This window comes from Oryx dammah, unplaced genomic scaffold (genome assembly GCF_014754425.2).
Source record: "Oryx dammah isolate SB20612 unplaced genomic scaffold, SCBI_Odam_1.1 HiC_scaffold_18, whole genome shotgun sequence".
Taxonomy (NCBI): Eukaryota; Metazoa; Chordata; class Mammalia; order Artiodactyla; family Bovidae; genus Oryx; species Oryx dammah.
In genome coordinates, this window is record NW_024070202.1 from 76,929,257 (window position 1) to 76,956,181 (window position 26,925).

Genomic DNA, 26,925 nt, shown 5'->3' on the forward strand with positions numbered 1-26,925 from the left:
AATGTGAAGTCAAGTGGGCCTTGGAAAGCATCGCTATGAACAAAGCTAGTGGAGGTGATAGAATTCCAGTAGAGCTATTTCAAATCCTGAAAGATGATGCTGTGAAAGTGCTGCACTCAATATGCCAGCAAATTTGGAAAACTCAGCAGTGGGCACAGGACTGGAAAAGGTCAGTTTTCATTCCAATTCCAAAGAAAGGCAATCCCAAGGAATACTCAAACTACTGCGCAATTGCACTCATCTCACATGCTAGTAAAGGAATGCTCAAGATTCTCCAAGCCAGGCTTCAGCAATACGTGAACCGTGAACTTCCTGATGTTCAAGCTGGTTTTAGAAAAGGCAGAGGAACCAGAGATCAAACTGCCAACATCTGCTGGATCATGGAAAAAGCAAGAGAGTTCCAGAAAAACATCTATTTCTGCTTTATTGACTATGCCAAAGCCTTTGACTGTGTGGATCACAATAAACTGTGGAAAATTCTGAGGGAGATGGAAATACCAGACCACCTGACCTGTCTCTTGAGAAATCTGTATGCAGGTCAGGAAGCAGCAGTTAGAACTGGACATGGAACAACAGACTGGTTCCAAATAGGAAAAGGAGTGCGTCAAGGCTGTATATTGTCACCCTGCTTATTTAACTTCTATGCAGAGTACATCATGAGAAACGCTGGACTGGAAGAAGCACAAGCTGGAATCAAGATTGCTGGGAGAAATATCAATAACCTCAGATATGCAGATGACACCACCCTTATGGCAGAAAGTAAAGAGGAACTAAAAACCCTCTTGATGAAAGTGAAAGTGGAGAGTGAAAAAGTTGGCCTAAAGCTCAACATACAGAAAATGAAGATCATGGCATCTGGTCCCATCACTTCATGGGAAATAGATGAGGAAACAGTGGAAACAGTGTTAGACTTTATTTTGGGGGGCTCCAAGATCACTGCAGATGGTGATTGCAGCCATGAAATTAAAAGACGCTTACTCCTTGGAACAAAAGTTATGACCAACCTAGATAGCATATTCAAAAGCAGAGACATTACTTTGCCAACTAAGGTCTGTCTAGTCAAGGCTATGGTTCTTCCTGTGGTCATGTATGGATGTGAGAGTTGGACTGTGAAGAAGGCTGAGCACCAAAGAATTGATGCTTTTGAACTGTGGTGTTGGAGAAGACTCTTTTTTTTTTTTTTTAAGTACCAAGGATCTTTATTCTTAGGTCTGGTATTTAATCTGTGGCTGCAGATAGTATGTCACTATTTAGAGAATGAAAGGTCCCATTATCTTCATTCAAGTCTTCAGCCACAAAGTTACACCTTATTCTCATACAAGATAAGGGTTGGTAGGGGATTAAAGAGGTACACTGAGGATAAAAGCAAAAGGGAACAAACACTTTTACAAGCATATCGTCCCAGTTACCGTGAAGGTTACGTTTCAGGTTAATTTACCAAAGTAGTGACAGAACCATGATTTCAGTGAAAATCAACACGTTATACCTTTGAAAAAACCAATTCAGAAATACTAAGTCAGGCAAGCATGCAAAATTTAGAGTATAAAAAAATGCAAGGGCTGGCTGCCCAAACAGGTATTTTCCTCAGAAAGAGGGATTTGAAAATGCTGCACAGAACCAAAGGAATTAGAAGCTGAATTAGCAGACCCATTTCCTCAGTCTATATATGAGGCAAGTGGGCAGACATTAACTGGTAAAGCTTACTCAGCCAGATTAAGAATGTATAGCATCTAATTCCTGGTGCTATCCGCAACTACATGTATCTAAAATACAAGGAGATAAATATCCAGAATACATCAAACCCACTGATTTAAAGAAAACATTTCAAGGGAGGGGGTGAAGTTGTTATTATAGCATAGCAGCACATTACACATATTTAAGAGATTAAATGGAAAGAAATAATCTCTTATTTTAATGCTCAGTTTTGATCAACACAAGTTTTTAGCCAACTTTCTGATGTAGAGCAAAACAAGTATATTCTTCAGTTTTCTTCTACCTTTTTTTGGGCCTTTCAAAACCGAGCACTGGGTATTTTTAATGTAATGGGATGTTATATGTACATTCTAATTACACATTTAGGAATAAACAAAATGCATATTTCAGTAATTCATAGTGTATTTATAAAATGAAAAGCTCTCTATCAAAATACACTTTTCACTGGGAAAAATAAATAAAACAGACAAATGGATCTACACAAAGTAAAAATTAACTTTGGTAGACTTCACTGTGGAGGACAGTCCATAACAAGCTTATCTGCCCTTACTCCCCCAGAGCTGATCATCTTCTGAGTTAAGATTTTAAAAATATGTTTTAATTGAGATCATTATGTTGACATTTGTTTCTCATTCCACATCATCTTCAGCCAAGCTCTGAGCACTTACAATTCTCTGACTAATTGTCGGGAGCTTAGTCAGAAGCATCTGGAACACTGGTGGTGGGAGAGTCTGCTGCAACACTTGCAATAACTGCTGCGGCTGTCCACACACAGCAATCGCATTTGTCAGATGGTCCACGCCCTTCTCATATTCACCTTGAGCTAGTAATTCTTCACCAAGCTGTATTTCTTCTAGAAAGAATTTCTAAATGTCTTCAGCATCTTTAAGGTCAGGTAACTTGGAAAGCCCAGCTCTCTCCTTGGCAAGCTTTTATTTTTTTCTTCGTTCTCGCAGCCTGTTCTTGAAGTTGGGGTCACTCCGTCTCTTGCGGTCGAAGTAAATGCAGTAACCGATGAAAAGGGCCCCGCACACGCCGGCGGCGATGGCGCTGTTCCGGCCCACCATCTTCTCTCCACCGAGGAGCCGGGTCGGCTGCGGCGGGGCCCTCAAAGAAGCCGTTGACCGTGAAGACCCGGACCCGAGTGCGCGGCTGCGTCCCGACGCCTGCCGCCCGCCCTGGAGAAGACTCTTGAGAGTGTCTTGGACTGCAAGGAGATCCAACCAGTCCATTCTGAAGGAGATCAGCCCTGGGATTTCTTTCCACCTCATGTGAAGAGTTGACTCGTTGGAAAAGACTCTGATGCTGGGAGGGATTGGGGACAGGAGGAGAAGGGGACGACAGAGGATGAGATGGCTGGATGGCATCACTGACTCGATGGACGTGAGTCTGAGTGAACTCCGGGAGCTGGTGATGGACAGGGAGGCCTGGCGTGCTGCAGTTCATGGGGTCGCAAAGAGTTGGACATGACTGAGCGACTGAACTGAACTGAACTGAACTGAGACATAAAAATGGGCTTCCCAGGTGGCTTTAGCGGTAAAGATACACCTCCCACCCCCAACTCCCCCAACCCCTCCTGCGAATGCAGGAGCTCTAAGAGACACGGGTTTGAACCCTGCATTGGGAGGATCCCCTGGAGGTGGGCATGGCAACCCACTCCAGTACTCTTGCTTGGAAAATCCCATGGACAGAGGACCCTGGTGAGCTGCAGTCCATGGGGTCGCAAAAAGCCAGACATGACTGTACCTACTTAGCAAGCACACATACATAAAATGAGTTTCCAGTATTGCTTGCTTCTTTACAGAACGAGGTTCTTGCTTTCCTAGCATGATATTGAAGACTTGAATATGTAGTTCTCATCCATCTCCTTATGTAGAGTCTTAAAATCCCATTAGTACTTACTGTTATCTCCAACAAGCCATGACCTTGCTAGTCTCAGTAACTTCCAATGTGTTTTTCTCAGCCTGTGTGGCAGAAATGCTTGCTGAATTCTCCAGCAGTCCAGTGGTTAGGACTCATGTGCTTTCACTGCTGTGGGCCAGGGTTCAGTCCCTGGTGGAACTAGGATCCCACAAGCTGCGCAGTACAGCCAAAAAATACACACACAAAAACCAAAATTTCTTCTCAACTCAGAGAACCTCTCCACAAAGTTAGAATAAAACAATTTTATTATCGGATAAGCATTAAACCAGAATGTGATGTGCATCACAACGAAAAAAAAATGCAAACATAGAAATCCTACTCTTCTATATAGCTAAAAGCACATAACCCGTTACCCTAGGCAGGTTATGCAATTTGAAGTCAGGCGACAAGTGGGCTCTTAACCTTCCAAGACACAAGGAGATCAGAGTTTCAGTCCCCTGACTATTTCAGAAAGAAGGTTCCCAGGCCCTTTGGAACATAATCTTGAGTTGTGCGCGGCCTTCAGCCAGCACCAGCCTGCCCGCGCCCCTCTCCCCGCCGGCTCCGGTACTCCTGTTCCTTTGCTAAGCCCGCTTGCCCAGTCCCTCAGTCTACTCCCCGATGTAGCAGTAACCCGGCGCGCCTCCCATCCACTTCTCAGGACTGCTGAAAGGAGCAGCTAAAGCGTACCCTGCTTCGCCCCGGCGCTCTCGTGACGTCATCTCCTGGCGCCGCGCGGGACCGCGGGTCACGTGATGCACGTACCGCTGCCGGCGGGCGGCGTGATGACGCAAGGAGAATGTGAGCGGCTGCAGGCATGTGTGGTAGGGGTGGCGAGGCTGCTCCTGCTCGTTGTTACCATCCACTGCCATCGAGGGTCCCAGGTGGTGCCTGCGACCTGCTGAGTACAGGTGAGGATCGTGGAGGCTGGAGGCCCTGCTAGGGTGTGACGTGCCGGGCGCTGGACCCAGTGGGAGCTGGCGCGCTATCCCCAAGTCGTCCCGCGCTTGGCCCCGTCGGTCTGGTGCGCATTCCGGGTGCTCGGCCCTGGCGGTTCGATCCGCGTTTGCAGGGGGACTCTAACCGATCTTCTCCAAGTCCTGTTCGGAGTATACGTGCGGGCTTGGCGGGCGGCTCCAGGAGGAATAGGGTCTTGGGTATGGCCTGCCAAGGGGCGAGAACTAGGGAGGCGATACAAGACCTGCCTCTAGCTGACCGTGTGCCCCCTCCAGGTGGACGATCCTCGGCTCCTCCGCAGCAGAGCTCCTGTAAGATGCAATGGTAAGTGACGCTACCCCGGCCCAGCTCCCCGCTCCCAGAAGTGGGTCCCCGTTTTGGGTCTGCAGATCCTAAGTATCCTCTGAATAGTAAAAAAAAAATACCGAGAATATGGAAGACAGAGCTATTTTGTATAATGATGTGATGGTGAGGATTTCATCTCGTAAGAAGTTAAGTTCTGTCAGCTTCTTGATAAGGTTGCCTCCCCCAGGGCCGTTTCCCTCACTCTCTGAGCCAGAAGAGATTGTTGTCTCTCGTCTGTCCTTCCCTACTGTCTGTCTTATTTGTGTCCATGGAAACCCGAGTAGGCCTAATTCAACCTCATGATCTCTTCCAGGTTCTGGTGCAGGCTGGTGCTCAGTGAAAGTACTGCTGTCTGCCCAGAGCTTTAGGGACTTGAAGGAATGTGGGCCGCAAGCCTCCAGCGTGCTTGGGTCTGCAGTGACCCTGTGCATTCCTACAGTGCTTGCAAGAAAATTTTGAAACGGTTTGAGGCCTTGCCCTGCTCCATCCAGAGCAAGGTTATAGAAATTTCAGACAGTTGCTTGTTCCCTTCCCTATCTGGCATTCTGGGCAGCGCACAGACCTGTACTGTTTGATGTGGTGACCACTCGACACATATGGTTCCATTTAAAACTCAGTTTTTCCTTCACACTAGCTGTATTTTAGGTGCTCAGTAGCCACATTTGGCAAGCGACTACTGTATTGGACCATGCAGATTAGAGAACATTGATATCTTTGCAGAAATTGTTTTGGACTTTAGGTGTTAGCCGTGTTCCAGGCTCTATATATCTTTCAAACAAAATTCTCACAGAAGAAAATGAAGCTCAGAGGGAGTGGTAAAGGTGGAGTTAGACCAGTAGCAGGGAATATAGAGTAGAAAGAAAGAATGGGGATAGGCCCTGCCCTGAGGGACTGATATACAGGGTGTTACTATTAGCTGGTAAACAAGACAGACCCAAAGGCTAAGTTCTGCAACAGTGCTGAGTGCCCATGGAGCTTACAGAGGGTGAGGTCAGTATGCATTTATTGTAAAGGAAGACCTCATGGCTAGGAGGGCACAAATGTTGGTTGAACTCTGTTTTGCGCCCAACTTAATTGTTACCCTATTTAAATCTCTGAGGACCACCATAAGATAGTCTTAGGTCCAATGCAGATGAAGGAGTCATGGCCAGAATTGTGTGCCCAGCTTTCGTAGCCAGAAAATGGCAAGTCAGGCCTCTCCAATCCAACAGTCTGCTCTTTTCCAAAATGCCAGACAGGGAGGGAGGAATGAAATCCAGAACTGGGTAGGAAGTTTGGATTGGAGGGAAATGTCATTGGTGTGAGCGCTGTTGGGTCCAGGCACAGAAATGCCAGGATGGAAAGAGTGGCCAGTGTGGTCATGGCAGGGGCAGCACAGCTCCTGTGCTCCTGGACAGTGGGATCACACCGCACCTTCTCCCCTGAAGGTCAAAGCTTCTAGCAAATTTGGATCCGTCTCTTCAGTGCAAGCGTTGAACACGCCCGTCTCCTGAAGTTGCTGTCAGAGGCACTTCTCGGTGAGTCTCTTGTTTCTGCAATCCTCGGAGTCAGATGCTGGCTGCCGCTTGACTTTATTTTCAAAGATATTCAAGTAACAGACAGCCTTGGGATGTTGACGTAGTGCCTCTAGGGCAGAGAGGAGGTATGCGGGCTGTCTGATGTAAAAGTTGGCCTTCCTGTGCTCAGAGCCTTTTCTGTGACGCAGGCCGCTGCACGTGCGGGTGCCTTCCAGCTCCCCTTGTGCCACCTGTGGGAAATGGGGCCAGTTGAAGAGCACTGAGGCTCTGGATGTTGCTGTGGTTAATGAGCAGCTCCTACCCACATCCATGTAACTGACAGGCTACTTTGTCACCTGCCTTTGGTTGTGGGTATATCAGGTCCTGACAGGCACCGCCCCCCAACCCAGCGGACTCTGCACTGTGTTCCTGCTCCAGCTTCAGCAGCAGACATCCCAGGATGCGAGAGCTAGAAGAGACTTGAGAGGTGATCCCTTCCGTGGATGATAGATTATTCCAGGGAATCTGCAGTGGTGAGTATGCCAGGTCTGTCCTAGCAGATCATTTCTGTTCATTTGCTGTAGGTCTCCCTGCCAAGAGGTTCAAAACCATCCACTTAATTTAATAATCCCTGGCTATATCCTTACGTCACTTTATTTTTACAGCAGGCCTCCATGCTGTTTCCAGCTTGTTTTAACAGATGAGGAAGTGGGAACTGAGGTGGTGGCTTGGCCGCATTGATGCACCTGGTGAAGGTGCAGCAGAATTTGAACTCAGGCCTTTGCACCACAGTTTTCTGAAGAAGCTTAAATCCTCACTTGTTCCCCTTCCAGGAGTCAGGAGTTTCTGGTTCTTGGCCCAGCTGACGTGCACATCTGACTGACCTTGGCTGACTCCAGGTTTGGATGCCATATTGTCTGCTTCCAGAACAAGGATCTTCACTATACATTGGGACCCAGGCCCCTCTGACATCTCCTGCATGAAAAGTGATATTTAATAAAACAGTTTAAAATTTGTAATTCAGCCCAGCCTCTGTTTCTCTTTTTTTGTGTGTTAGGTACAAAGAGGACGGCCCTGCCGTTCCTGAAGGAGTTTCAGCCAAGTTTGAGGGAGCCCCTGAGGTGTCTCCCATTCTTGTTGCTTTTGAGACTGCAGAGTGGATGATAGAGCATTAGGACCTGTCATCAGGAGCTGTACCTTGGATCCCAGAGTGGGTTGCACTGGCTTGACAGGGTTCTCTGGCTCTTGTCCTCTATACCAGTTGTGGGTCAGACTTGGTTACACACCGAAGTATTGAGACCCCAGCGAGTGGGTTGATATGATATGATTGATATTGATATGATTTTATGATAAAGAGTTGCTCTATCCACATGATCTTTTTCATCTGATAAACTTTTATAATTGAAGCCTATTTAGCTTGTTGTTGGTGATCTTTTCAAGGAATGTCATCAGGTTAAGCCAAGGCTGATTGGGCCAGAAAAAGTTAAGAAAGCCACGTTTACATTCAGTTTGTTACTGATGTCATGAATGGAAAAGTAACCAAAGGTTCCTTAACCCTGAGTCACTGCAGCTACATCCTGAGAGGGTAGAGGCAGAAAGCCTCACACCTCAGAACCGCATACCAGGGGAAACCCTCCTGACAGCCTCCCCGGTAGACAGAAAGAGTGAGAGGTAGCAGCTCTCAGGCTGGGTCATGTGGCCTTTGTGGATGCAGGTGGCTCCAGGGCCCTTTGATGGACTTAGTCCCTGCAACTAACTCAAAACTAGTGTGCTCTGAGACAAGGTGAAAGTAAAAGCAAATCCTAAAATAGGTACAACTATGTAGGAGAGCTAAGAAATAGGAACTGGAGTCCTGCTACACAGGTCAGTGGCATCAGCAAGGGGACCCAATCTGGGGGTCATTGAAGGGACTGGTTAGAGGGCGGCATCCTGAAATTGACCTAGATAACCAATGAAACTGTTAACCCTCGGTCCCCAGGAGCCCCTCCCAGCTGTCCTTTCTCACCCACCTGCTAGCTAGTCACTGCCCCAGATGGTCACACCCTTTGCGGGGGGAAGTGGCAAATAGGGCCGCCACTTTGCCTGCCTGAGAAGAGGCAGGGGCCGGCAGACCCAGAGGTCCAGCCAGATTCAGGAGGGGAAAGGAGTTTTGGTGTGCTGTCATCAGCCTCGTGAGATAAACGAGGTAGTGAGTGGGAAGTCCTTTTGCAAGCTGTCAGAGTGGAGAGAGATGATTGCAGTTCAGGGTCACTGCAGTAGGATCCGGCAAGCTCCACCCACGGGCCAATCCCTAACCTAAGAACAACCTTACATTTTTACGTGGGAAAACTATTCTGTGACATGAAAATTTTATCAAGTTCAGGTTTCAGTGTCTCAAGTTTCACTGGAACAACCATATCATTTTTTACGCATGTTAATTTAATGTAAACCCCAGGCCAGGCGGTTGGGGAGGCCTGAAGGTTGGGGAAGTGAAACCTTGAGGCTCTGTGAGAACTCCCCAGATACTCCTGAACTTTAGCTTGGAAAACCCTTCAAAAGCACCAGCCCAAGAGGCAGGGGATGAAGGGGGTGTCTTTAAGAGACTAGGAGGATAAAACCTGACCAGAGTTTGCTCAAAAGAAGCTCCAGGCCTGGCACAGGGTGGAACCAAAGCTTCATCCTAACAGAAGGGTCCCCTCAGAACAGAGGTGTGTAATGCGAGGTTTGGTTTTTCAGGCATTTGAAAATTAGCACTTTACAATTTTGATGTTGTTAGTTCAGTCACTAAGTCATATCTGACTGTGTGACCCTATGGACTGCAGCACACCGGGCTTCCCTGTCCTTCACTGTCTCCTGGAGTCTGCTCAAACTTATGTCTATTGAGTCATTTTAAGGTATTTGAAGAGAAAAAAACCGTTGCATATCAAACAATATTTCAAAATAAACTAGCTTTTTGAGTACAGAATCCCAAAGGTAGTACAGAGATGACTGAAATTTGGGAAACGTTGTCCTCCCTGTGTGAGGGGAGGGATAAGAGAGAACTGTCCCCTCCCCAACCCCAATCCCGGATGCCAAGTGGTCAAAATCTGAGCTGGCCAGTCTGGCCACGTCTAAAGGTGCTGCGTGGTCTATAGAGGAAAGTGAGGCCACGCCTCTGTGCGGTGAGGACCAAGGTGGGACAGGGGGCTCCTGGAGCAGTTCCTGTCCTTACTACTAGAGGGACAGGCAGGTGGGCCTCAAGGACACAGGACCCTTCCAGGAAGCATCCAGAAGCCTGGAAGACTGAGTGTCAGCATGACAAACCCAAAACATCAAGCCCCTGGTCATGGCGGGGTATGCTGTGAAGCTGGCTTTGTCATTCGTCATTTGCCTATCCTGCTGTGGTCCCGCACACTTTGAAGAATTACTGCCTAGGTTTCTGCCCCAAAGGCCTGGGTATCATCATTCTTTGACTTTTTCTCAAGGTACAATGTGCCTACCCTAAAATCCACCTAGTGTTGAGGTCTGAGAGTTGACAGACACACAGAATTTTGCAGCCAGGACCACAAAAAGAAATCTCTCCTCAGGGTCCCACAAGTGATCAGCAGGGCCGGGGACTGCAGAGGCTCCTCCACTTGGGGTGAGGGTGAGATCACAGAGGGTCGGAGTTTCCTTGACCGCCTCAACCTCAACCGTTAGGCACGCCCGGAGGGGAGGGAACCAGGAAGCAGGGGTCAGAGCCCCTTGGGAGGGGACAGCAAGCAGGGAGGGCAACCCCTTCCTGGGGCCAGAAGAACCCACTTCCTACTTCACCACACTGCTGGGGCGGCAGGCGGGGAGGCTGCAGGCAGGGAGGGCCGGGCCTGTACGAGAGCACCCCTCCCCTCAGCCGCTCTGCACAGGAAGGTTGGGGCAACCTGGCCTGGGTGCTTCCCGCGCCGGCAGGATGGAGGACGATGAAGGCCCTGAGTGCGGCAAGCCTGACTTTGTGCTTTTGGACCAAGTGACCATGGAAGACTTCATGGAGAATCTGAAACTCAGGTAGACCCAGGGCATGGGCTCCCCTTCTCCTGTCCCCATCCCCGACTGGTCTCCATCAGCCCCCATCTGGGTGACCTCAGGGAGATGTCGGGGCTGGGAGGACTGTTCCCTCAGGGCCAGGACAGCCAGCCAGTGCTAGAGCAGGCTCCCCAGGCCCATGCCTTCCACACAGCCCAGGTGTCTCCTGAGCCTTCCTCTTGGCAGGGGCAGGCAGGTGCCAGGCATCTGGACGGAGTGGCCGCTCCATCTTCCTAGTGAGGCTGTGCTGAGCCCTGGGGGCTCAAAGGGAAGTGGTCAGGTGCCTCCCTGCGGTGCAGGTGGACAAATTGAGATGCCACTCTCAAGGGGACATGTGGGGTGCTTCAGGGTGTGGCTGGTAGAAGTGACACGGGGCCCTATTTGCCGGAGGGCAGAGGGCAGGGAGGAGCTGCTGGTGGTGACAAGGGGTGGCTGCAGGAGCTGGCTGCATCCTTGGACAGCCATGAGGAGCGGATGGTACCCACTGTGCAGAGCCTAGGGACAGGTCCCCCTGAGCCCAGATTGTTGAAGTCAGACACCACGGGCCCTGAGTCAAGGCCAGGGTTGTGGGATGGAGAGTCAGACCGGAAATGAGCTTCTCTGTTTTATGAGGCACATAACTAAGCAGATTACAAACTAGCTTCTGAGATAGGTACTACCATCCCCGTATTAACACTGGGACCCTGAACCCGGGGCCACACAGCTTGCAAATGGAGAGTCTGTCTCCAGCAGGTCCTGGGTGTGCAGGGAGCCAAACGGGAGAACTCTCGTGTCTGAAGCAGTGGAGGAAGGGGAACCCGGGACTGGCAGTCAGGGACAGGGCGGGTCCCAGACGCCACGGGGAGCAGGCAGGCTGGGGCTCCTCCCAGGGCAGAAGGGTCAGGAGACCTACGGACACAGGCAACCTCGCGGGTGACTAGCTTCACACCGAGGGTCGAGAGGTCTGAGGAAGTGCAGGGGAGGCTGGCGGCACTGCTGCCCCAGACACCCTCCCAATGCCTCCCAGTCTGCTGCCTGGGTGGGGCTGGGCGGGTCCTGCTTCTTCTTCTGGGTCCCCGCCCAGGTTTTGAGACGGAAACAACTGGAGGTCCCTCCCTCCGCCTCCCACCCCTATCTCCTCCCTGAGCTCAACCCCATCACCTAAGCTGCCAGTTCTGCCTGGCGCAGTGTGGCCTTGGGCAAGTCAGTCCCTTGATAAAACAGAGTCAGGAATCCTGTGACTCCACCCCATGGAGAGCAGCTTGGACCCTAACACTACCTTGTGTGTGGGTGAGGCTCCCAGCAAGATGGCAGTGGAAGACTCAAGTCAATCCCACCACTTCCCCCCCACGCACTTCTCTGCCCTCAACCCTGGGGGTGGGCCAGGGCCCCAAGACTTCCCACCTGGGCCCAATGCCCCGGGACCTGGGTATGTGTCCCCTTGGCCCTGAACACTGAGGACCTGCCTTGCCTGTGCCAGGTTTGAGAAGGGCCGCATCTACACATACATCGGTGAGGTGCTGGTGTCCGTAAACCCCTACCAGGAGCTGCCCCTGTACGGGCCCGAAGCCATCGCCAAGTACCAGGGCCGCGAGCTCTATGAGAGGCCACCCCACCTGTATGCTGTGGCCAACGCTGCCTACAGAGCAATGAAGCGCCGGTCCAGGGACACCTGCATTGTTATTTCAGGTACCTGCCTAGCATCCAGGGCCCAGGAGCTGGCTCACAGCTTCCCTGGGTCCCAGCGTTTTCATTTGTCAGTGATGGTGTGGTGGTTGGAGTGCCTGGGAGTATGGGTGGGCACAGGGAGCTGGTTAAGAGGGAGCAGCCAAAAGTTCTGACTGTCCATCTGTTGGCAGGCGAGAGTGGGGCAGGGAAGACAGAAGCCAGCAAGCACATCATGCAGTACATCGCAGCCGTTACCAACCCAAGCCAGCGGGCCGAGGTGGAGAGGTGAGGCCAGTGGGGCAGGGGTGGTGGGGCAGGGCTGGCCTGTCTCGTGCCTGATGGAGGGCAAGAAACACAATGGAGCCCAGCTCAGGCCAAGTTCAGAGGCTGTCAGTAAGACTCCAAGTGACCCACAGCTAGGACCTCTCTACCCAAGGAGAGGCAAGGCCCAGCATAGAGGTGCCCTTCCTCTAGGGATGGGAAAGGGAGGAGGTGAAGAGGGCCAACAGACAGGTACTGGGCCCTCACGGGGACCAGATGGAAGCAGAGAGGTTGGCTGCCCGTAAGAAAAGCCCTGGATGCCAGGCCAGTATCAGGGCTGGGCCAGAAACCCGGAAACCAGGACCCATCTACCTGCCAGCAGCTCACCAACAGGGATCTGTGGGTTCAGCTTCCTGTGTGAGAGCCCTGCCTCTTCCTGTTAAGGTGGGGTAAGGTGGGGTTCGGGATAGGATTGGGGTGGCAGCAGCGATGGAAATTCCCAAGCACACATGCCTGGCAGCGCCAAGTGTCCAGATCCAGCTCCTCACTGGGCTACAACTTTGGTCTGAGAAGGTGAGCCAATGTCTTTCAAGGCTCAAGGCTTTACAGGTCACCCAGCATGAGTGCCTGGCAGGTGCCTTTCCCAGCATCTCAGAGTCAAGCGCCTGCAAGGAGCAGCGCAGGGTGAGACCGGGCCCTCAGACTCCCTCTCCTCCTATGATTGGGAAGCCTCAGGCAGCAATCCTGCATGGGGACACAGTCCCGAGTGCAAGATCTTCGTGTTATAGTCCTGGCCCCTCTGCCTCCTCACTGCACGCAGGGTCAAGGACGTGCTGCTCAAGTCCACATGCGTGCTGGAGTCCTTCGGCAATGCCCGCACCAATCGCAACCACAACTCTAGCCGCTTTGGCAAGTACATGGACATCAACTTTGACTTCAAAGGAGACCCCGTCGGGGGACACATCCACAGCTACCTGCTGGAGAAGGTGGGCCGTGCTACCAAGACCCGGGCAGGCGGGCTGCACACAGGCCTCCTTCAGGGGGGCCAGGCAGAGCCGACCCACCATGCTGACTCTCCCGGCCCTGGCACCCTGGAGGCAGGAACATACCTCCTCTGATGTCTCAGGTTCACAGGGCGGGGCTCCCTCCACAGCCAGGTCCACCGCTACCCCCTACCTGCCCTGCCCTGGGGACTCTGGGACAGGCCCCTGGGATGGGGCCGGCCCCAGGCTCGAGTCCAGCTGTTCCTTTCTCCACAGTCTCGGGTCCTTAAGCAGCACGTAGGCGAAAGGAACTTCCACGCCTTTTATCAGGTGAGCCAAAGTTGGCAGGTGGGGACCTGCAAGGGAGGTCCTCTTCGTCCCACCCACAGTCCATTCCCCTCCCTTCCCCCTGTCTTCCCCCACCCCCACTGGGCTGGGAATTCCCTGGACATGGAAGTGTGTGTACCTCATCTGGCCCTGATGTGGGGTCTCCCTGGACCTGGGCAGGGCAGTGTCTACACTGTGTCTGACACTGAGCTGGCTTCTGGGCACTGATAGTGTCTACACTGGGTAAGACCTCACTCAGGTGGTGTCTACACCATGTCTGACCCACTGAGGTGGGATCTCCTTGGACTTGGAGGTGGTATCGACATCCTTTATGACTCACCAAAGTGGGTGCCTGGACACTGGCCATCTCTACATATGTCTGATCACTGAAGTAGGTCTTCCCAGGACACAAGCAGTTTCTATAGTGTCTGACAGCAAAATGGGATCTCCCTGGATTCTAGTGGTGTCTACACCACATCGAGTGGGTTCTCATCAGTCTTGTTCAAAATCTACACCATGTCTGACCTAGAAGTGGGTCCTCCCTGGACTCAGGCACTGTCCACACCATCACCGTGCTGACTCATACCATGCATTCGTTGGGTCAGCAGTGGTTGAAGGATGCCATCTGTTTGTGGGTAGGGTGTATGGTGGGGGGGGGTGTCTCTTGGAGCTCAGGGGCCTAACAGAGGGATGTCTGGGTCCTCCAGGTGCTGCGGGGCTGTGAGGATGAGGAGCTGCAAGAACTGCACCTGCAGAGAAACCCGGCAGTGTATAATTTCACCCGCCAGGGGGCAGGGCTCAATGTGAGTGAGGGCAGGGAGCCCAGGCTCTAGTCACTCCTGGTCCCAGGACCTAGGGGCCGGAGACCAGTGGCTTCAGCTGGGCCTAGGGTGGTGTGAATGGCTCAGCGGGACTGGTGGGGCCCAATTCTACAGGCTTTCAGTTGGAGGAATCAGGGCTCAGCGTGGGGAAGGGGTGCAATGGCGAGCAAGTGCACTGAGGCAGAGGAATTGAGGTTCAGTGTGGCAGTGGTGTGCTGAGCCCTTTCCCCCCCAGGTCCTGGACACTGACGAGAAGAGCCACCACCAGGCGGTGACAGAGGCCATGCGGGTGATCGGCTTCAGTCCTGAGGAGGTGGCCTCTGTGCACCGGATCCTGGCCGCTATACTGCACCTGGTGAGCCTGCCTGTGGGCACTGCGGCCACTTCCCCATGTGGTGCCCTGGCTGGGCACCTCCCCTGAAGAAGAAGATTGGCCTCTAACAACCCAGCAGTATAACTGGCCCACTCCTCCCTCTGCTGAAACCCAAGTTGTTTCGATTATGGGTTCCCATAATGTGTCTGGTCCGTGTCTGGTAGATTAGCCTGTACTTAGCAGGTAAGACTGAGAAGGCAATAGCACCCCACTCCAGTACTCTTGCCTGGAAAATCCCATGGACGGAGGAGCCTGGAAAGCTGCAGTCCATGGGGTCGCTGAGGGTCAGACAGTACTGAGCGACTTCACCTTCACTTTTCACTTTCATGCATTGGAGAAGGAAATGGCAACCCACTCCAGTGTTATTGCCTGGAGAATCCCAGGAATGGGAGAGCCTGGTGGGCTGCCATCTATGGGGTCACACAGAGTTGGACACGACTGAAGCAACTTAGTAGCAGCAGCAGGTAAGGGCAGTTTGGGCTCAGTAAAATGGAAACAGTGGCAGATTTTATTTTCTTGAGCTCAAAAATTACTGCAGACGGTGACTACAGCCGTGAAATTAAAAGATGCTTGGTCCTTGAAAGAAAAGCTATGACAAACCTAGACACCATATTAAAAAGCAGAGACATCACTTTGCCAACAAAGGTCTGTCTAGTCAAAGCCATGGTTTTTCCAGTGGTCACATACAGATGTGAAAGTTGAACCATAAAGAAGGCTAAGCACCAAAGAACTGATGCTTTCAAACTGAACTGCTGGTCTTGAGAGTCCCTTGGACTGCAAGGAGAGCAAACCAATCAAAGGAAATCAACTAAAAGAAATCAACTCTGAATTTTCATTGGAACCACTGACGTTGAAGCTGAAGCTCCAATACTTTGGCCACTTGTTGCAAAGAGCCAACTCATGGGAAAATGTCCTGATGCTGGGAAAGACTGAAGGCAGGAGGAGAAGGGGCAACAGAGGATGAGATGGTTGGATGGCATCGCTGACTCAATGGACATGGGTTTGAGCAAGCTCCGGGAGATGGAGAAGGACAGGGAAGCCTGGCATGCTGCAGTCCATGGCGTTGCGAAGAGTCAGACACAACTTAGCAACTGACAACAAACACGCAGACCTGGCTCTTGCTTCTGTCACCTAAGAGTTGAGTGACTTTGGGCAGGTTACTCGTGACTCTGAGCCTCTGCTCTCTCTGAGGAAACATGAGGTGTGGGCAGCACATAACCAGCTACAGGAGGGCACGGTGGGCCCACTCACATGACATTCCCAGTGGGAGGCCTTGGGGGAGGCTTTGGTGTGTTCCAGGAGCTGCTCCTCATGCCCCTGCCTTCCCTTCCCTGGGCATAAGTGTACAGGCTCCTCTGAGACACAGAGCCTGACTCTTGATGATTTACCATCACCAGGGAAACATTGAGTTCGTGGAGCTAGAGGAGAACAACCTGGAGCAGGGGCGCCTGGCGGTAACCGAGGAAGTGCTGGTGGACCACGTGGCTGAGCTGACGGCCACACCCCGGGAGCTAGTGCTGCGCTGCCTACTAGCTCGCACTGTGGCCTCTGGAGGCAGGGAGGTCATTGAGAAGGGCCACACTGCGGCCGAGGCCAGCTATGCCCGGGATGCATGTGCCAAGGTATTCTAGGGGGTGGGTGGGGAACCCCGGAGGAGACAAGGCCAGAGGCAGTCAGAAGCAGCTGGCTCTTTGCCTCTCCCCAGGCAGTGTACCAGAGACTATTTGAGTGGGTGGTGGACCGGATTAATCATGTCATGGAACCCCGGGACCGGGACCCCCGGCGTGATGGCAAGGACACGGTCATCGGTGTGCTGGACATCTATGGCTTTGAGGTGTTCCCCGTCAATAGGTGGGTAGCTCCACCACCGCATCTCACACTCTGACCTCCCCCCCGCAACTCTTAGTCCTGGGGAGCTCGGCTGGGCAGAGGAACAGGATGCCTAGTGTCCATCATGGTTCGTCCTTGGCCCCCAGGCTCATGTCTTCAAGCCTGCTTCAGCTGTGCCACCACCCAATGGTGCCTGGGATGCCAAGATCTTGGCTTACTTCCCCTCACAGGGACTCCCCAGTCCACTTCAGGGCACGTGTGCTGGGTGGGCTAGGGGGTAGGGACCAGGTAAAAGAGCAGCCCAGAGTGGGAGATGCACCCTACAAGGAGGCCACTTGGGGTGCCTGGCTCCAGACCCCTCAGGCGATCTTCAGGGCATATATCTGGGGGGATCCCTGCTATTCATTGGGCTTCCCTGGTGACCCAGATGATAAAGAATCCTCCTGCAATGTGGAAGACCTGGGTTTGATCCCTGGGTTGGGAAGATCCCCTGGAGGAGAGCATAGCAACCCACTCCAATATTCTTGCCTGGAGAATTCCATGGACAGAGGAGCCTGGCAGGCTACAGTCCATGGAGTCACAAAGAGCTGGACACGACTGAGCAACTAAGCACAGCACAGCACAGCTGCTCTTGGTTGCACTCACTCTGCACGGAGCCAAAGCCTTAGTGTGGGTGGTCAAGGCATGACTCTGAACGGCCCTTCCACCCACCCCTCCTCCAGCTTCGAGCAGTTCTGCATCAATTACTGTAATGAGAAGCTGCAGCAGCTCTTCATCCAGCTCATCCTGAAGCAGGAGCAGGAGGAATACGAGCGGGAGGGCATCGCCTGGCAGACCGTGGGTGCCCGACCCTCCCTGAACCCGCGGGTCCCAGGTGGGAGGGAGATGGTGGGGGGACAGTGCTAGGCTGGCAGGTGTGCAGAGGAGGGCTGCAAGATGTGGACACTGGGCAGGAACACGGGCAGGAGGCTGGTGGACAGGGCTCGGGAGCTACCCTGCTTGCCTGCCACAGGTGGAGTACTTCAACAACGCCACCATCGTGGAGCTGGTGGAGCGGCCCCACCGGGGCATCCTGGCGGTGCTGGATGAGGCCTGCAGCACTGCGGGCCCCATCACCGACCGGATCTTCCTGCAGACCCTGGACACACACCACCGCCACCACCCACACTATACCAGCCGCCAGGTGCCCCTCTGCCCCTGTGGTACCCCCTCCCTGTGCCCCTCCCACTGGTCCCGGCACTGGCGGGTGCCCCACGGTGCCACACTGCCTGTCTTGGGGTGGGTGAGGGGTCTTGGTGGTGGCTCAGCCTCCTCTGCAGGGCTGTCTCCCCTTTCTCCCCCAGATCCCCCCCACACCTTCTAGGTCTTGACCTGGGCTGTCCCCATCCATAGCTCTGCCCCACAGACAAGACCATGGAGTTTGGCCGAGACTTCCGGATCAAGCACTATGCAGGGGATGTCACGTAAGGACCCCCCACTGGGCGTCTGGTTCCCCACCACCACCCCCTCCCATTTTTAAGACACTGGAAATATGCTCTTCACCAGATTCACAAACGAGAAATATCAATTCAGGCTTTTAAGATTGTGATTCTTAGCCCTGGCTGTATCCTAGAATCTTCTGGGCAGCTTTAAAAAAGAAAAAGCCAATTTCTGGTAGAGTAGCTGGAGATTCTGAGGTACAGCTAGGGTGGGACCTCTGTTCTGAGCCCACGACCAGTTCTTTTATTTTTTACAAATTAATTATTTCTTTATTTATTGGCCGTGCTGGACTTTTGTTGCTGTGTGGACGTTTCTGTCGTTGCAGCGAGCAGGGGCTCCTCTCTAGTTGCGGTGCACGGGCTTCTCACTGTGGTGGCTTCTCTTGTTGCAAAGCATAGGCTCCAGGGTTCACAGGCTGCAGGAGTTGCGGCTCCCAGGCTCAACAGTTGTGGAGCACGGGTTTAGTTGCTCTGCACCATGTGGGATCTTCCCAGACCAGGGACTGAACCCACGTCCCCTGCACTGGCAGGCAGAGTCTTTACCACTGAGCCACCAGGGAAGCCGTGGGGCCAGTTCTTGTCACCTTTGGTCAGCGAGGCGGAACAGAGAGGCCAGATGACGTGTTTCTAATGAGCTCCCAGGCCAGGTGGACATAGCCAGTCCTCAGGCCACACACTGAGCACCAAAGTCCCTAGTGTCTTCCAGAAGTGGCCATGATTATTATTAATTCCCCTGTCACACACCTCACCCAGAATTGGATCTGAGGTGACTCACAGAGGGAGGCACAAGTGTCCCATGTGTCCTTCACGAGGAGAAGATATAGAATCGAAAAGACGAAGCTGCCAGAAGTCAGATCCTATGGCCCCGAGACTTTTCTAGGAACAGCAAGTGAAGCCAAGATTTTGGCACTGAACTTTCTAGCAAAGGCTAGAATGATGAATCTGAAGTTCTCCAGGCCAAGGAGCCAAACAGACCAATGACTCAGGAGTTCCTGGTTGTAACTGCAATCGCTGACATTTATTCATGGAAACTCAGTAGGCACTGAGGGTGTGATGTCTACTGAGACACAGAGAGTTTAAGTCACTTGTTCCAAGTCACACAGCATGTATGTGCTAAAGCCAGGACTCAGTGATGCAACGTTTGGCTCCGTGGGCATAGCCCCTTGACTCATCTTTCAGAAGAGAAACTTCTGAGGGAAGAGGTCTTATATGATGAGAGGGAAAGCAGATAGGAGAGGGGAAGGAAGAGGGGCACGTGAGGAGACAGGAAGGGAGGCTGGCCAGGTGGGAGGAGGGGGAGGGGCACGCTAGGGGGTCAGAAGCCCCTTGCCTCCTCACTGGCCCTCCCCCGGCCCTCCCCCAGGTACTCTGTGGAGGGCTTCATTGATAAGAACAGAGACTTCCTCTTCCAGGACTTCAAGCGGCTGCTGTACAACAGGTGAGGGGGGCTCTCTGGGGCTGTGCGTAGGTGCCAGTCAGTGAAGGCCCAGGCACTCTGGCTGGAAGGGCCTTCAGACACTCCGTCTGACCCTCACAGCCCAAGGTCATGAAGGTTACACATGGCCGAGCTGGGGTGGGGGCTGTCCTCCTGGAGGGCATCTGGGCATGCGGCCTGTGTCCACAGCATGGATCCCACCCTGCGGGCCATGTGGCCAGATGGGCAGCAGGACATCACAGAGGTGACCAAGCGCCCCCTGACAGCCGGCACACTCTTCAAGAACTCCATGGTGGCCCTGGTGGAAAACTTGGCCTCCAAGGTACGGCACCCCCACCTTGAGTCTGGACCCCTTCAGATCCGTCTGTGCCTGGATGTCAAGTTGGGTCCTCCACTGCCTCCATGTATCATAAGAGGGTGTTCCTTTCCTGTCTGCTGTGAGCCATACCTCCTCCAGCAGAAAGGGACCTGCCACTGCTCAGGTTATGATGCCCTGGGCTGGGCCAAGGCTTGAGTAAACACAAGATCCTTGTAGCCTTCCCCTGGCCCCATTGCTTCTCAGGGATGGGCGGGGGGAGACCTCACCCAGAACTTGAGTTGGCCCAGCCCTGGTCCTGCCTGGAGCCAGGATTAGCTTTCTGGAAGCTGGAGCCACCAGGACAAGAAAGTGGCACTCACATCTCACAGAGATTGGGGCCCAAAGTCAGAGAGGGCAGCAGGAGGATGCCCGGGCCAGCTTAACAGCAGAATGTCCAGGCCCTCTGTAGGGCCTCTGGGAAGGCAAGAGGAAGGGCTGAGGGGTTCTGCTGCACTGTCAGAACCTGAATGCAGGCCAGCTTCCTGCCCACACCCAGCACTGGAGCTCCCAGGTCCCATTCTGCCCACCATGCCCTCATCCCCACTCTTTTCCTGTCTGGCCTTGCCCTTCTGCCTGCCCTTGGCCCCCAGGCCTCCCTGTCCCCCCTGATAGATCCTCTGCCCTATGGATGGCAGCATTGGAGGGACAGAGACAGGCCTGAGCTCCTCGCTGCCCCTGTCCAGTAACTGTAGGGCTGTGACACTGGCCTCTCCGAGTGTCCTTTGTCCCCACAGGAGCCCTTCTACATCCGCTGCATCAAGCCCAATGAGGACAAGGTGGCCGGGAAGCTGGACGAGGGCCACTGTCGCCACCAGGTCGCATACCTGGGGCTGCTGGAGAACGTGAGGGTCCGCAGGGCAGGCTTCGCTTCCCGCCAGCCCTATCCTCGATTCCTGCTCAGGTACGGCCCCTTCTCCCGGGGGGACTGGTCCTTGAGAAGTTCCATCAGCCGGCAAGGGGTGCCCAAAGCAACGAGCGCTTTTCAGACGTCAGTGCGGAAGCCTGCAGGCTGCTGCTGACCCGGGGATAATACTGCCAGTCTTGAAGGCCCCTCGCGTGACACAAGGGGTGGGGCTGGGCAGGGTGGGCTGACGTGGGCATGGCATGGAGGGGTATGGGCGTGGCACGGGCATGGCACGGGGTGTGGGCGTGGCATGGGGTGTGGGCGTGGCGGGGAGCTGGCGTTGGAGTGGGAGTGGCTTGGGGGAAAGGGCGGGAGGGAGGAGGGGGAGGAGAGGAGGAGGGAGAGGGTCCGGGCGGAGGAGAGGGGAGGAGGATGGGGGCTTAGGTCCACACCCCTCCCCAGGGCCCAGCGCCCACAGCCCGGTCCTGCCGTGACAGGTACAAGATGACATGTGAGTACACGTGGCCGAATCACCTGCTGGGCTCGGATAAGGCGGCCGTGGGCGCTCTCCTGGAGCAGCACGGGCTGCAGGGGGACGTGGCCTTTGGCCACAGCAAGCTCTTCATTCGTTCGCCCCGGACACTGGTCACTCTGGAGCAGAGCCGCGCCTGTCTCATCCCCATCATCGTGCTGCTGCTGCAGAAGGTGCGGCCGGCTGGACGCCCGCCAGGGCCGGTGTTGAGGGGGGCCGGAGAGCGCTCTGAGCATTACTTGGGGGTAGGGGAGAGATGGGTGTGCACCACCCGAGGTACCGGGTGTGTGTGCGTGCACTGAGGGGACCACAGACACTGTTTCAAGTACTAGAGAAGTCCCCTGCTCACGGGTGACAAACGGAGATTGAAACTGACAAGCAAAAAGTTTGACCCAGGTGCTCAAAACAAGAGAGTCAGGAATCTGGCTTCTTTACTTCCTTCCTTTCCCTTCCTTTCTTCCATTTATCCTGAAATATTTCAAACCTGGAGAAAATCAGGCAGAATGGTGTACTAAATTCCCACACTCTGACTGCCCTGCCTCATGACCCCTATGGTTTTGTGTAGACACCTCACCTTCGTTCGCTTTATTTTGAATCAAATCATTTTGTTTATAATCATTTCAGTATGCCTTTCCAAAGGATAAGGATTCTCCCACCTCTCCTCATAATGTTTTACTTTGAACATTTCAAACCTATAAAACCTAGAAAAATTCGTACAATGTACCATTCAATTGGATGGTTACAATTATGTGTTCTCACCCACCGCCCCATCTCTGTCTGCCTTTATCTCTTTCCACATCCACATGCAGATACCCATATATTTGTATTATTTCCCGATCCACATAAAGTAATGACCTCTAAATCCTTCATCACGCGTGTATGCTGAGAACAAGGACATTCCTCTTTATAACCACACTGACATTAGCCCATTCAAGAAAACTAACACTGATAAAATATAACCTACATAGCTGAGTATCTAACATGTAGGCCATATTCAAATTTCCGAAAGGGTCCCACTATGACCCATTATGTCTTTTAAAAACCGAGAATCCAGTGAGTGATGACACACTGCATTTTGTTGTTACCTCTGATATCTCCTCTAACACACAGGGTTATTTTTAAGAACACGACACAATACCACACCATCCCAGAAATAGGATTTAGAAAGTTGTTTCTGACTTCCTGTGTCCTGTCCAGTCAGTAACCACATGTCCCCAATCATGTCCTCAGTCTGTTCAAGTCAGGTTTTAATCTGTGAGTTCACTGGGCTGCTTGTCTTGTAGGGTCTCCAGCCTTGTAGGATTTGATGGTCACATTCTCAGGGTACTCTTCTAATTTGAGGGAGGAGCTTCTCTGGTGGCTCAGACAGTAAAGAATCCACCTGCAATGCAGGAGACCTGGGTTTGATCCCTGGGTTGGGAAGATCCCTTGGAGAAGGGCATGGCAACCCACTCCAGTATTCTTGCCTGGAGAATCCCCATGGACAGAGGAGCCTGGGGGGCTATGGTCCATAGGGTCGCAAAGAGTGGGGCACGACTGAGAGACTAAGCACAGCACAGCAGCAGATGTGAGGGAGGTGGGGCCTGGCACGGCCTGACGGAGCACCACCTCCTGCCGGCCCCCAGGCGTGGCGGGGCACGCTGGCCAGGAGGCGCTGCCGGCAGCTGAGGGCCATCTACACCATCATGCGCTGGTTCCGGAGGCACAAGGTGCGTGCTCACCTGACAGAGCTGCAGCGGCGATTCCAGGCTGCGCGGCAGCCCCCGCACTACGGCCGTGACCTCGTCTGGCCCCCACCGCCCACCGTGCTGCAGCCTTTCCAGGACATCTGCCAGGCCCTCTTCTCCAGGTACTTGCTCTCCGCCCCCACCCCCCTTGGTGTTTTCCACTCAGCTAGAGCCCATTGAACACCCGGACCAGGTCATCTGAACCCCACTGAGCCAGCTAGGAGACACACAGTTCCACTGGATAAACAGGAAGACTGAGGGCTGTGCGCATCCGTTGACAGCCTATACCTCACAACCGCTAGAAAATTCCTAATGTCTCCAGCACCATTCTGGACATCCGGAGGGCTTGCAGGCCTTTATCTCCTTCCTAGGGCCCTGCAGGGTGGGTGGTGGATTGAAGCTAGAAGTAAGGGAAACTGCAGCTGAGCCAGGCTTTGAAGCCTGAGTAGGGGTTCTTTAGGACAAGGTGTGAAGGGCAACCAGTGTGCTCAGAGGGGGGGAGGCCACCTTCCATTGAGACCAGGGAGGCTGGGACACAGAGGGCAGCCAGTGCCAGGCTGAGGGGCTTGGCCTTCTCCTACTGGGGTAACGGACGTGACAAGTCATTACCGTGTGTTCTCAGGAAAGGGAACAGAACCAGGAGTGGGGAGGGGCAAGGCCTTCACAGCGGCCCATCTGACTACCTGGCCCTCTCCAGGTGGCGGGCCCGGCAGCTGGTGAAGAACATCCCCCCTTCGGACATGGCTCAGATCAAGGCCAAGGTGGCCGCCATGGCGGCCCTGCAGGAGCTACGGCAGGACTGGGGCTGCCGGCGGGCCTGGGCCCGGGACTACTTGTCCTCCGTAAGCGTCGGGGCTGCGGGGGCTGGCTGCCAGGGCGGGGCTCCAGGCTGAGACCTTGCCTGTGTCCACCTTAGCTGTCCTGTCTCTGGGCCTGGCTGTCCTGTGGGCTGTCCCCCTGTGTCCTTGCCCACAGTTAAAGGGTTCTCACTGAGAACCAGCTGACCTAGGCTTCACTGAGAGCCTCCACTACCCTACTCCCGCTCCCTTTCCTGTTCTCAACCTCCCATTCTCAGGCATAGACCCCCTTGTTAGGCACAGCCCCCTTGACTGGCACCCAACACCGTGGCTCCCGTTGGCCCACATGGGCACTGTGAGTGGCCCCCTGGCCCAGTTCTGCAGGGGCAGAAGCCTCAGGGGTGTGAGGTTGGCCCAAATGGATGGCTTAGCATGGAGGAGCCAGGCCCTGCTCAGCCCCTTCCATCTCAGCGTCTGTCCAGGCCTGGCCTGAGGAGCTGGGTGGGTGGGTGGGTGTGGGGGGCTCAGATATGTGCCTAGAACCTTAGGGCTGCAGGGGTCTGTGTGGTGGGCTTCAGGGAACCCAGCGTGGTGGCTGGGCCCACCGGGAGGCTCGTGCATGACACGATGAGGTTTTCTGAGGTCAAGGATAGCTGTGCAGATAAGGATAGCTGTGCGGATTCGTTAAGAGTCGTGGTCAATCACGCATGGTCGCACAACCTCACCCCACGCAACCCCCAACTGTCCCCAGCCCACAGACAACCCCACAGCCTCAGGCCTGTTTGCTCAGCGACTGAAGACGCTTCGGGAAAAAGACGGCTTTGGGGCCGTGCTCTTCTCCAGCCACGTCAGAAAGGTGAGCAGTGGGTTCACGGCTGCTGGCTGATGTCAGCCCTGGCTCAGGCCCAGCTAAGAGGTTTCACAACTACTCTTGAACTTCAAAAACTTCAGCTCCAACCCAGTTAGTGAGAGAATAGCTTCACAGAAGGGAGGCCTCCAGCCATAACTCCTGGGGAGCCCCCCGGGCCAGGCAGTGACCCTGAAACCACCCGTCCTGCAGGTGAATCGCTTCAACAAAAGCCGGGACCGGGCACTGTTGCTCACAGATCGGCACCTCTACAAGCTGGAGCCAGGCCGGCAGTACCGGGTGATGCGAGCCGTGCCCCTGGACGCGGTGAGCCCTGTGGGAGGGCAGAGGCATTCACCGGGCTCCAGTGGGCCCAGTGTCCTGCTGGGCACTGCTGCTGGGCCCCTCTCCTCATGCCTCCCTGGGATGACCAGAGCTATCTAGAACTCAGCATCAGCTCAGGATGGCAGCTTCCCCTCAACCCCCACTGAACAGCCTGCCCATGGGTGTAGGGCCCCAAACTCCATGCTCAGCCTCCTCACCCTGCTCCTGCTGAACTCTTGGGCAGAGCCAAATGGCCCCTCTTCCCCACATCTGCACCTGAGCCTGCCTGGGGGTCCTCCCTACCTGGACCACATGGTCCTGGCTGCAGTGTGTGGCTGCCACCCATGGGACCCTGTCCCTTCCCTTCACCCTTCTGTCCAGCTCTATGGCCCACTACTCCCTAGAGTCACAGCTCATACTCCCTCAGGACAAGGGACAATGCAGGGCAGAAACTGAGGCTGGGAGTCCCTATAGCTCTCAGGATGAGGGACCATCTGGTGGCTACTACCAGTGTGGATATTTTGAATGCAATTGACAAGGAAAGAAAACTGAAAGTTCAGCTTCTTAGTTGCACCAGCACATTCAGGGGCTAGAAAGCTATAGGTGAGCAATGGTGCCATGTTAGACTTCGCAGATCTAGAATATTCCGTCACAGCAAAAGTCCTCTTGTGCGGTGCACCTTGCCCAACCCTCTCCTTAATGGGCAGGACCAGAAAGGGAGGAAAGGGACCTAGAGGGGACGGCAGGACTGTACAGCCTGCAGGGAGGATGGAGGACTGGAGCTCGAAGAGGCTGTCTGAAGAGGGCAGGGTGCTGGCAGGGCAAGACATCCAGGCGGACGTGTGTTCCTGGGATGCTGGGGCCCTCCAGAATGCAAGGTCGGGGTGGAGGGCCTGCCGCACCCCTGACCCTGAGACCCTGCCCCCTTCAGGTGACCGGGCTGAGCGTGACCAGCGGGCGGGACCAGCTGGTGGTGCTGCACGCGCGGGGCTATGACGACCTGGTGGTGTGTCTGCACCGCTCCCAGCCACCACTGGACAACCGAATCGGGGAGCTGGTGGGGGTGCTGGCCGCGCACTGCCAAGGGTGAGTCCCTGGGCACGGGCAGGGCGGCGGCTGCCTATCTGAGGAGCCTGGCCCATCCTGACCCTGCCCTCCTTCCTTCAGGGAGGGACGGGCCCTGGAGGTCCGCGTGTCCGATTGCATCCCCCTCACCCAGCGCGGGGCCCGGCGCCTGGTATCCGTGGAGCCCAGATCAGAGCAGCCAGAGCCGGATTTCCGCTGCAGCCGTGGTACCTTTACCCTCCTGTGGCCGAGCTGCTGAGAGGTTCTCCACCTGCGCCCACACCAGTGACAGATTGCAGTCTCGCTGTGCAATAAAGGATGCTGAGTTTGTGATGGGCATGGCTTGTGTCTATGGGTATACAGTCTCCAGCCACCGCCAACGTGGCAAATGTCACCCGTGTCCTCTGCTGATCCTACAGCTGAGGCTGCCCCTCTTGGGTTTCCAGCTGTCCCCACAGCCTTGGTCTCTTTCTCTCTCCCCCACTCCTGTAGGCCCATTGTTCCTACTGGGCCATTGGGGAAGTTGGGGGTCCCACGGCTGTCTTGGGGCAGGGCTTGGGCAGAGAACACACTGGGGCACACACTGTCTCAGCTGCTGTCTGTGTCGGTGCTGACTGTGGCCATCCCAGGCCCTGAGAAGCCTATATCTGGGATGCTGGGAGCCAGGACCTTCCAGAGTCTGGGAGGGCATCCCTGTGCCTGGGCTTCTCCAGGAAGCCAACCCAGGGAAGGCCAGAGTGGACACACCTCTACCCACTCTGACCAGCAGATCCCCTCCCCAGCCCCTTGGGTCCTCCCCACCCCCCTGCCCCCCAGCCCTTTGCCCCAGCTCTCCAGCACCTCCCC

The 26,925-nt window shown here is 54.4% G+C and overlaps 1 protein-coding gene, 1 long non-coding RNA gene, 1 other non-coding gene and 1 pseudogene across 4 annotated transcripts; 3 read left to right on the forward strand and 1 right to left on the reverse strand.

The window, feature by feature from the left end:
• Positions 1-1,184: 1,184 nt before the first annotated feature.
• On the reverse strand, positions 1,185-2,858 carry LOC120877482 (annotated as a pseudogene).
• Positions 2,859-4,381: 1,523 nt separating this feature from the next.
• LOC120877483 lies at positions 4,382-7,436 on the forward strand. 2 transcript variants are annotated; one of them, XR_005724357.1, is made up of 5 exons: positions 4,382-4,526; positions 4,848-4,896; positions 6,345-6,434; positions 6,795-6,959; positions 7,247-7,436. It is a non-coding gene; the product is annotated as an uncharacterized LOC120877483 (long non-coding RNA). The 2 variants fall into 2 exon arrangements; XR_005724358.1 differs by having other exon boundaries at positions 6,795-6,946.
• LOC120878295 lies at positions 5,305-5,436 on the forward strand. The gene has a single exon (XR_005724503.1). It is a non-coding gene; the product is annotated as a small nucleolar RNA SNORA9 (small nucleolar RNA).
• A 2,774-nt stretch (positions 7,437-10,210) lies between the features above and the next one.
• Positions 10,211-26,418, forward strand: MYO1G (myosin IG). The gene is made up of 22 exons (XM_040259816.1): positions 10,211-10,412; positions 11,890-12,098; positions 12,269-12,362; positions 13,159-13,324; positions 13,598-13,651; positions 14,356-14,451; positions 14,705-14,824; positions 16,240-16,464; positions 16,548-16,693; positions 17,395-17,509; positions 17,685-17,855; positions 18,065-18,135; positions 19,514-19,588; positions 19,775-19,907; positions 20,678-20,844; positions 21,285-21,492; positions 22,945-23,168; positions 23,744-23,888; positions 24,595-24,699; positions 24,904-25,017; positions 25,946-26,100; positions 26,182-26,418. Exons 1-22 carry the CDS (start codon positions 10,318-10,320, stop codon positions 26,336-26,338), a joined length of 3,045 nt encoding a protein of 1,014 aa, XP_040115750.1. The 5' UTR covers positions 10,211-10,317; the 3' UTR covers positions 26,339-26,418.
• Positions 26,419-26,925: the final 507 nt, after the last annotated feature.

What these genes read in the sequence shown, in the direction of transcription:
- MYO1G (XM_040259816.1), top strand. Translation starts at nt 10,318, where the DNA reads ATGGAGGACGATGAAGGCCCTGAGTGCGGCAAGCCTGACTTTGTGCTT. An exon ending in ACTTCCACGCCTTTTATCAG is followed by an intron (nt 13,652 to 14,355) that starts GTGAGCCAAAGT and finishes TGGGTCCTCCAG; the next exon opens with GTGCTGCGGGGCTGTGAGGA. An exon ending in TCTCCAGCCACGTCAGAAAG is followed by an intron (nt 24,700 to 24,903) that starts GTGAGCAGTGGG and finishes CCCGTCCTGCAG; the next exon opens with GTGAATCGCTTCAACAAAAG.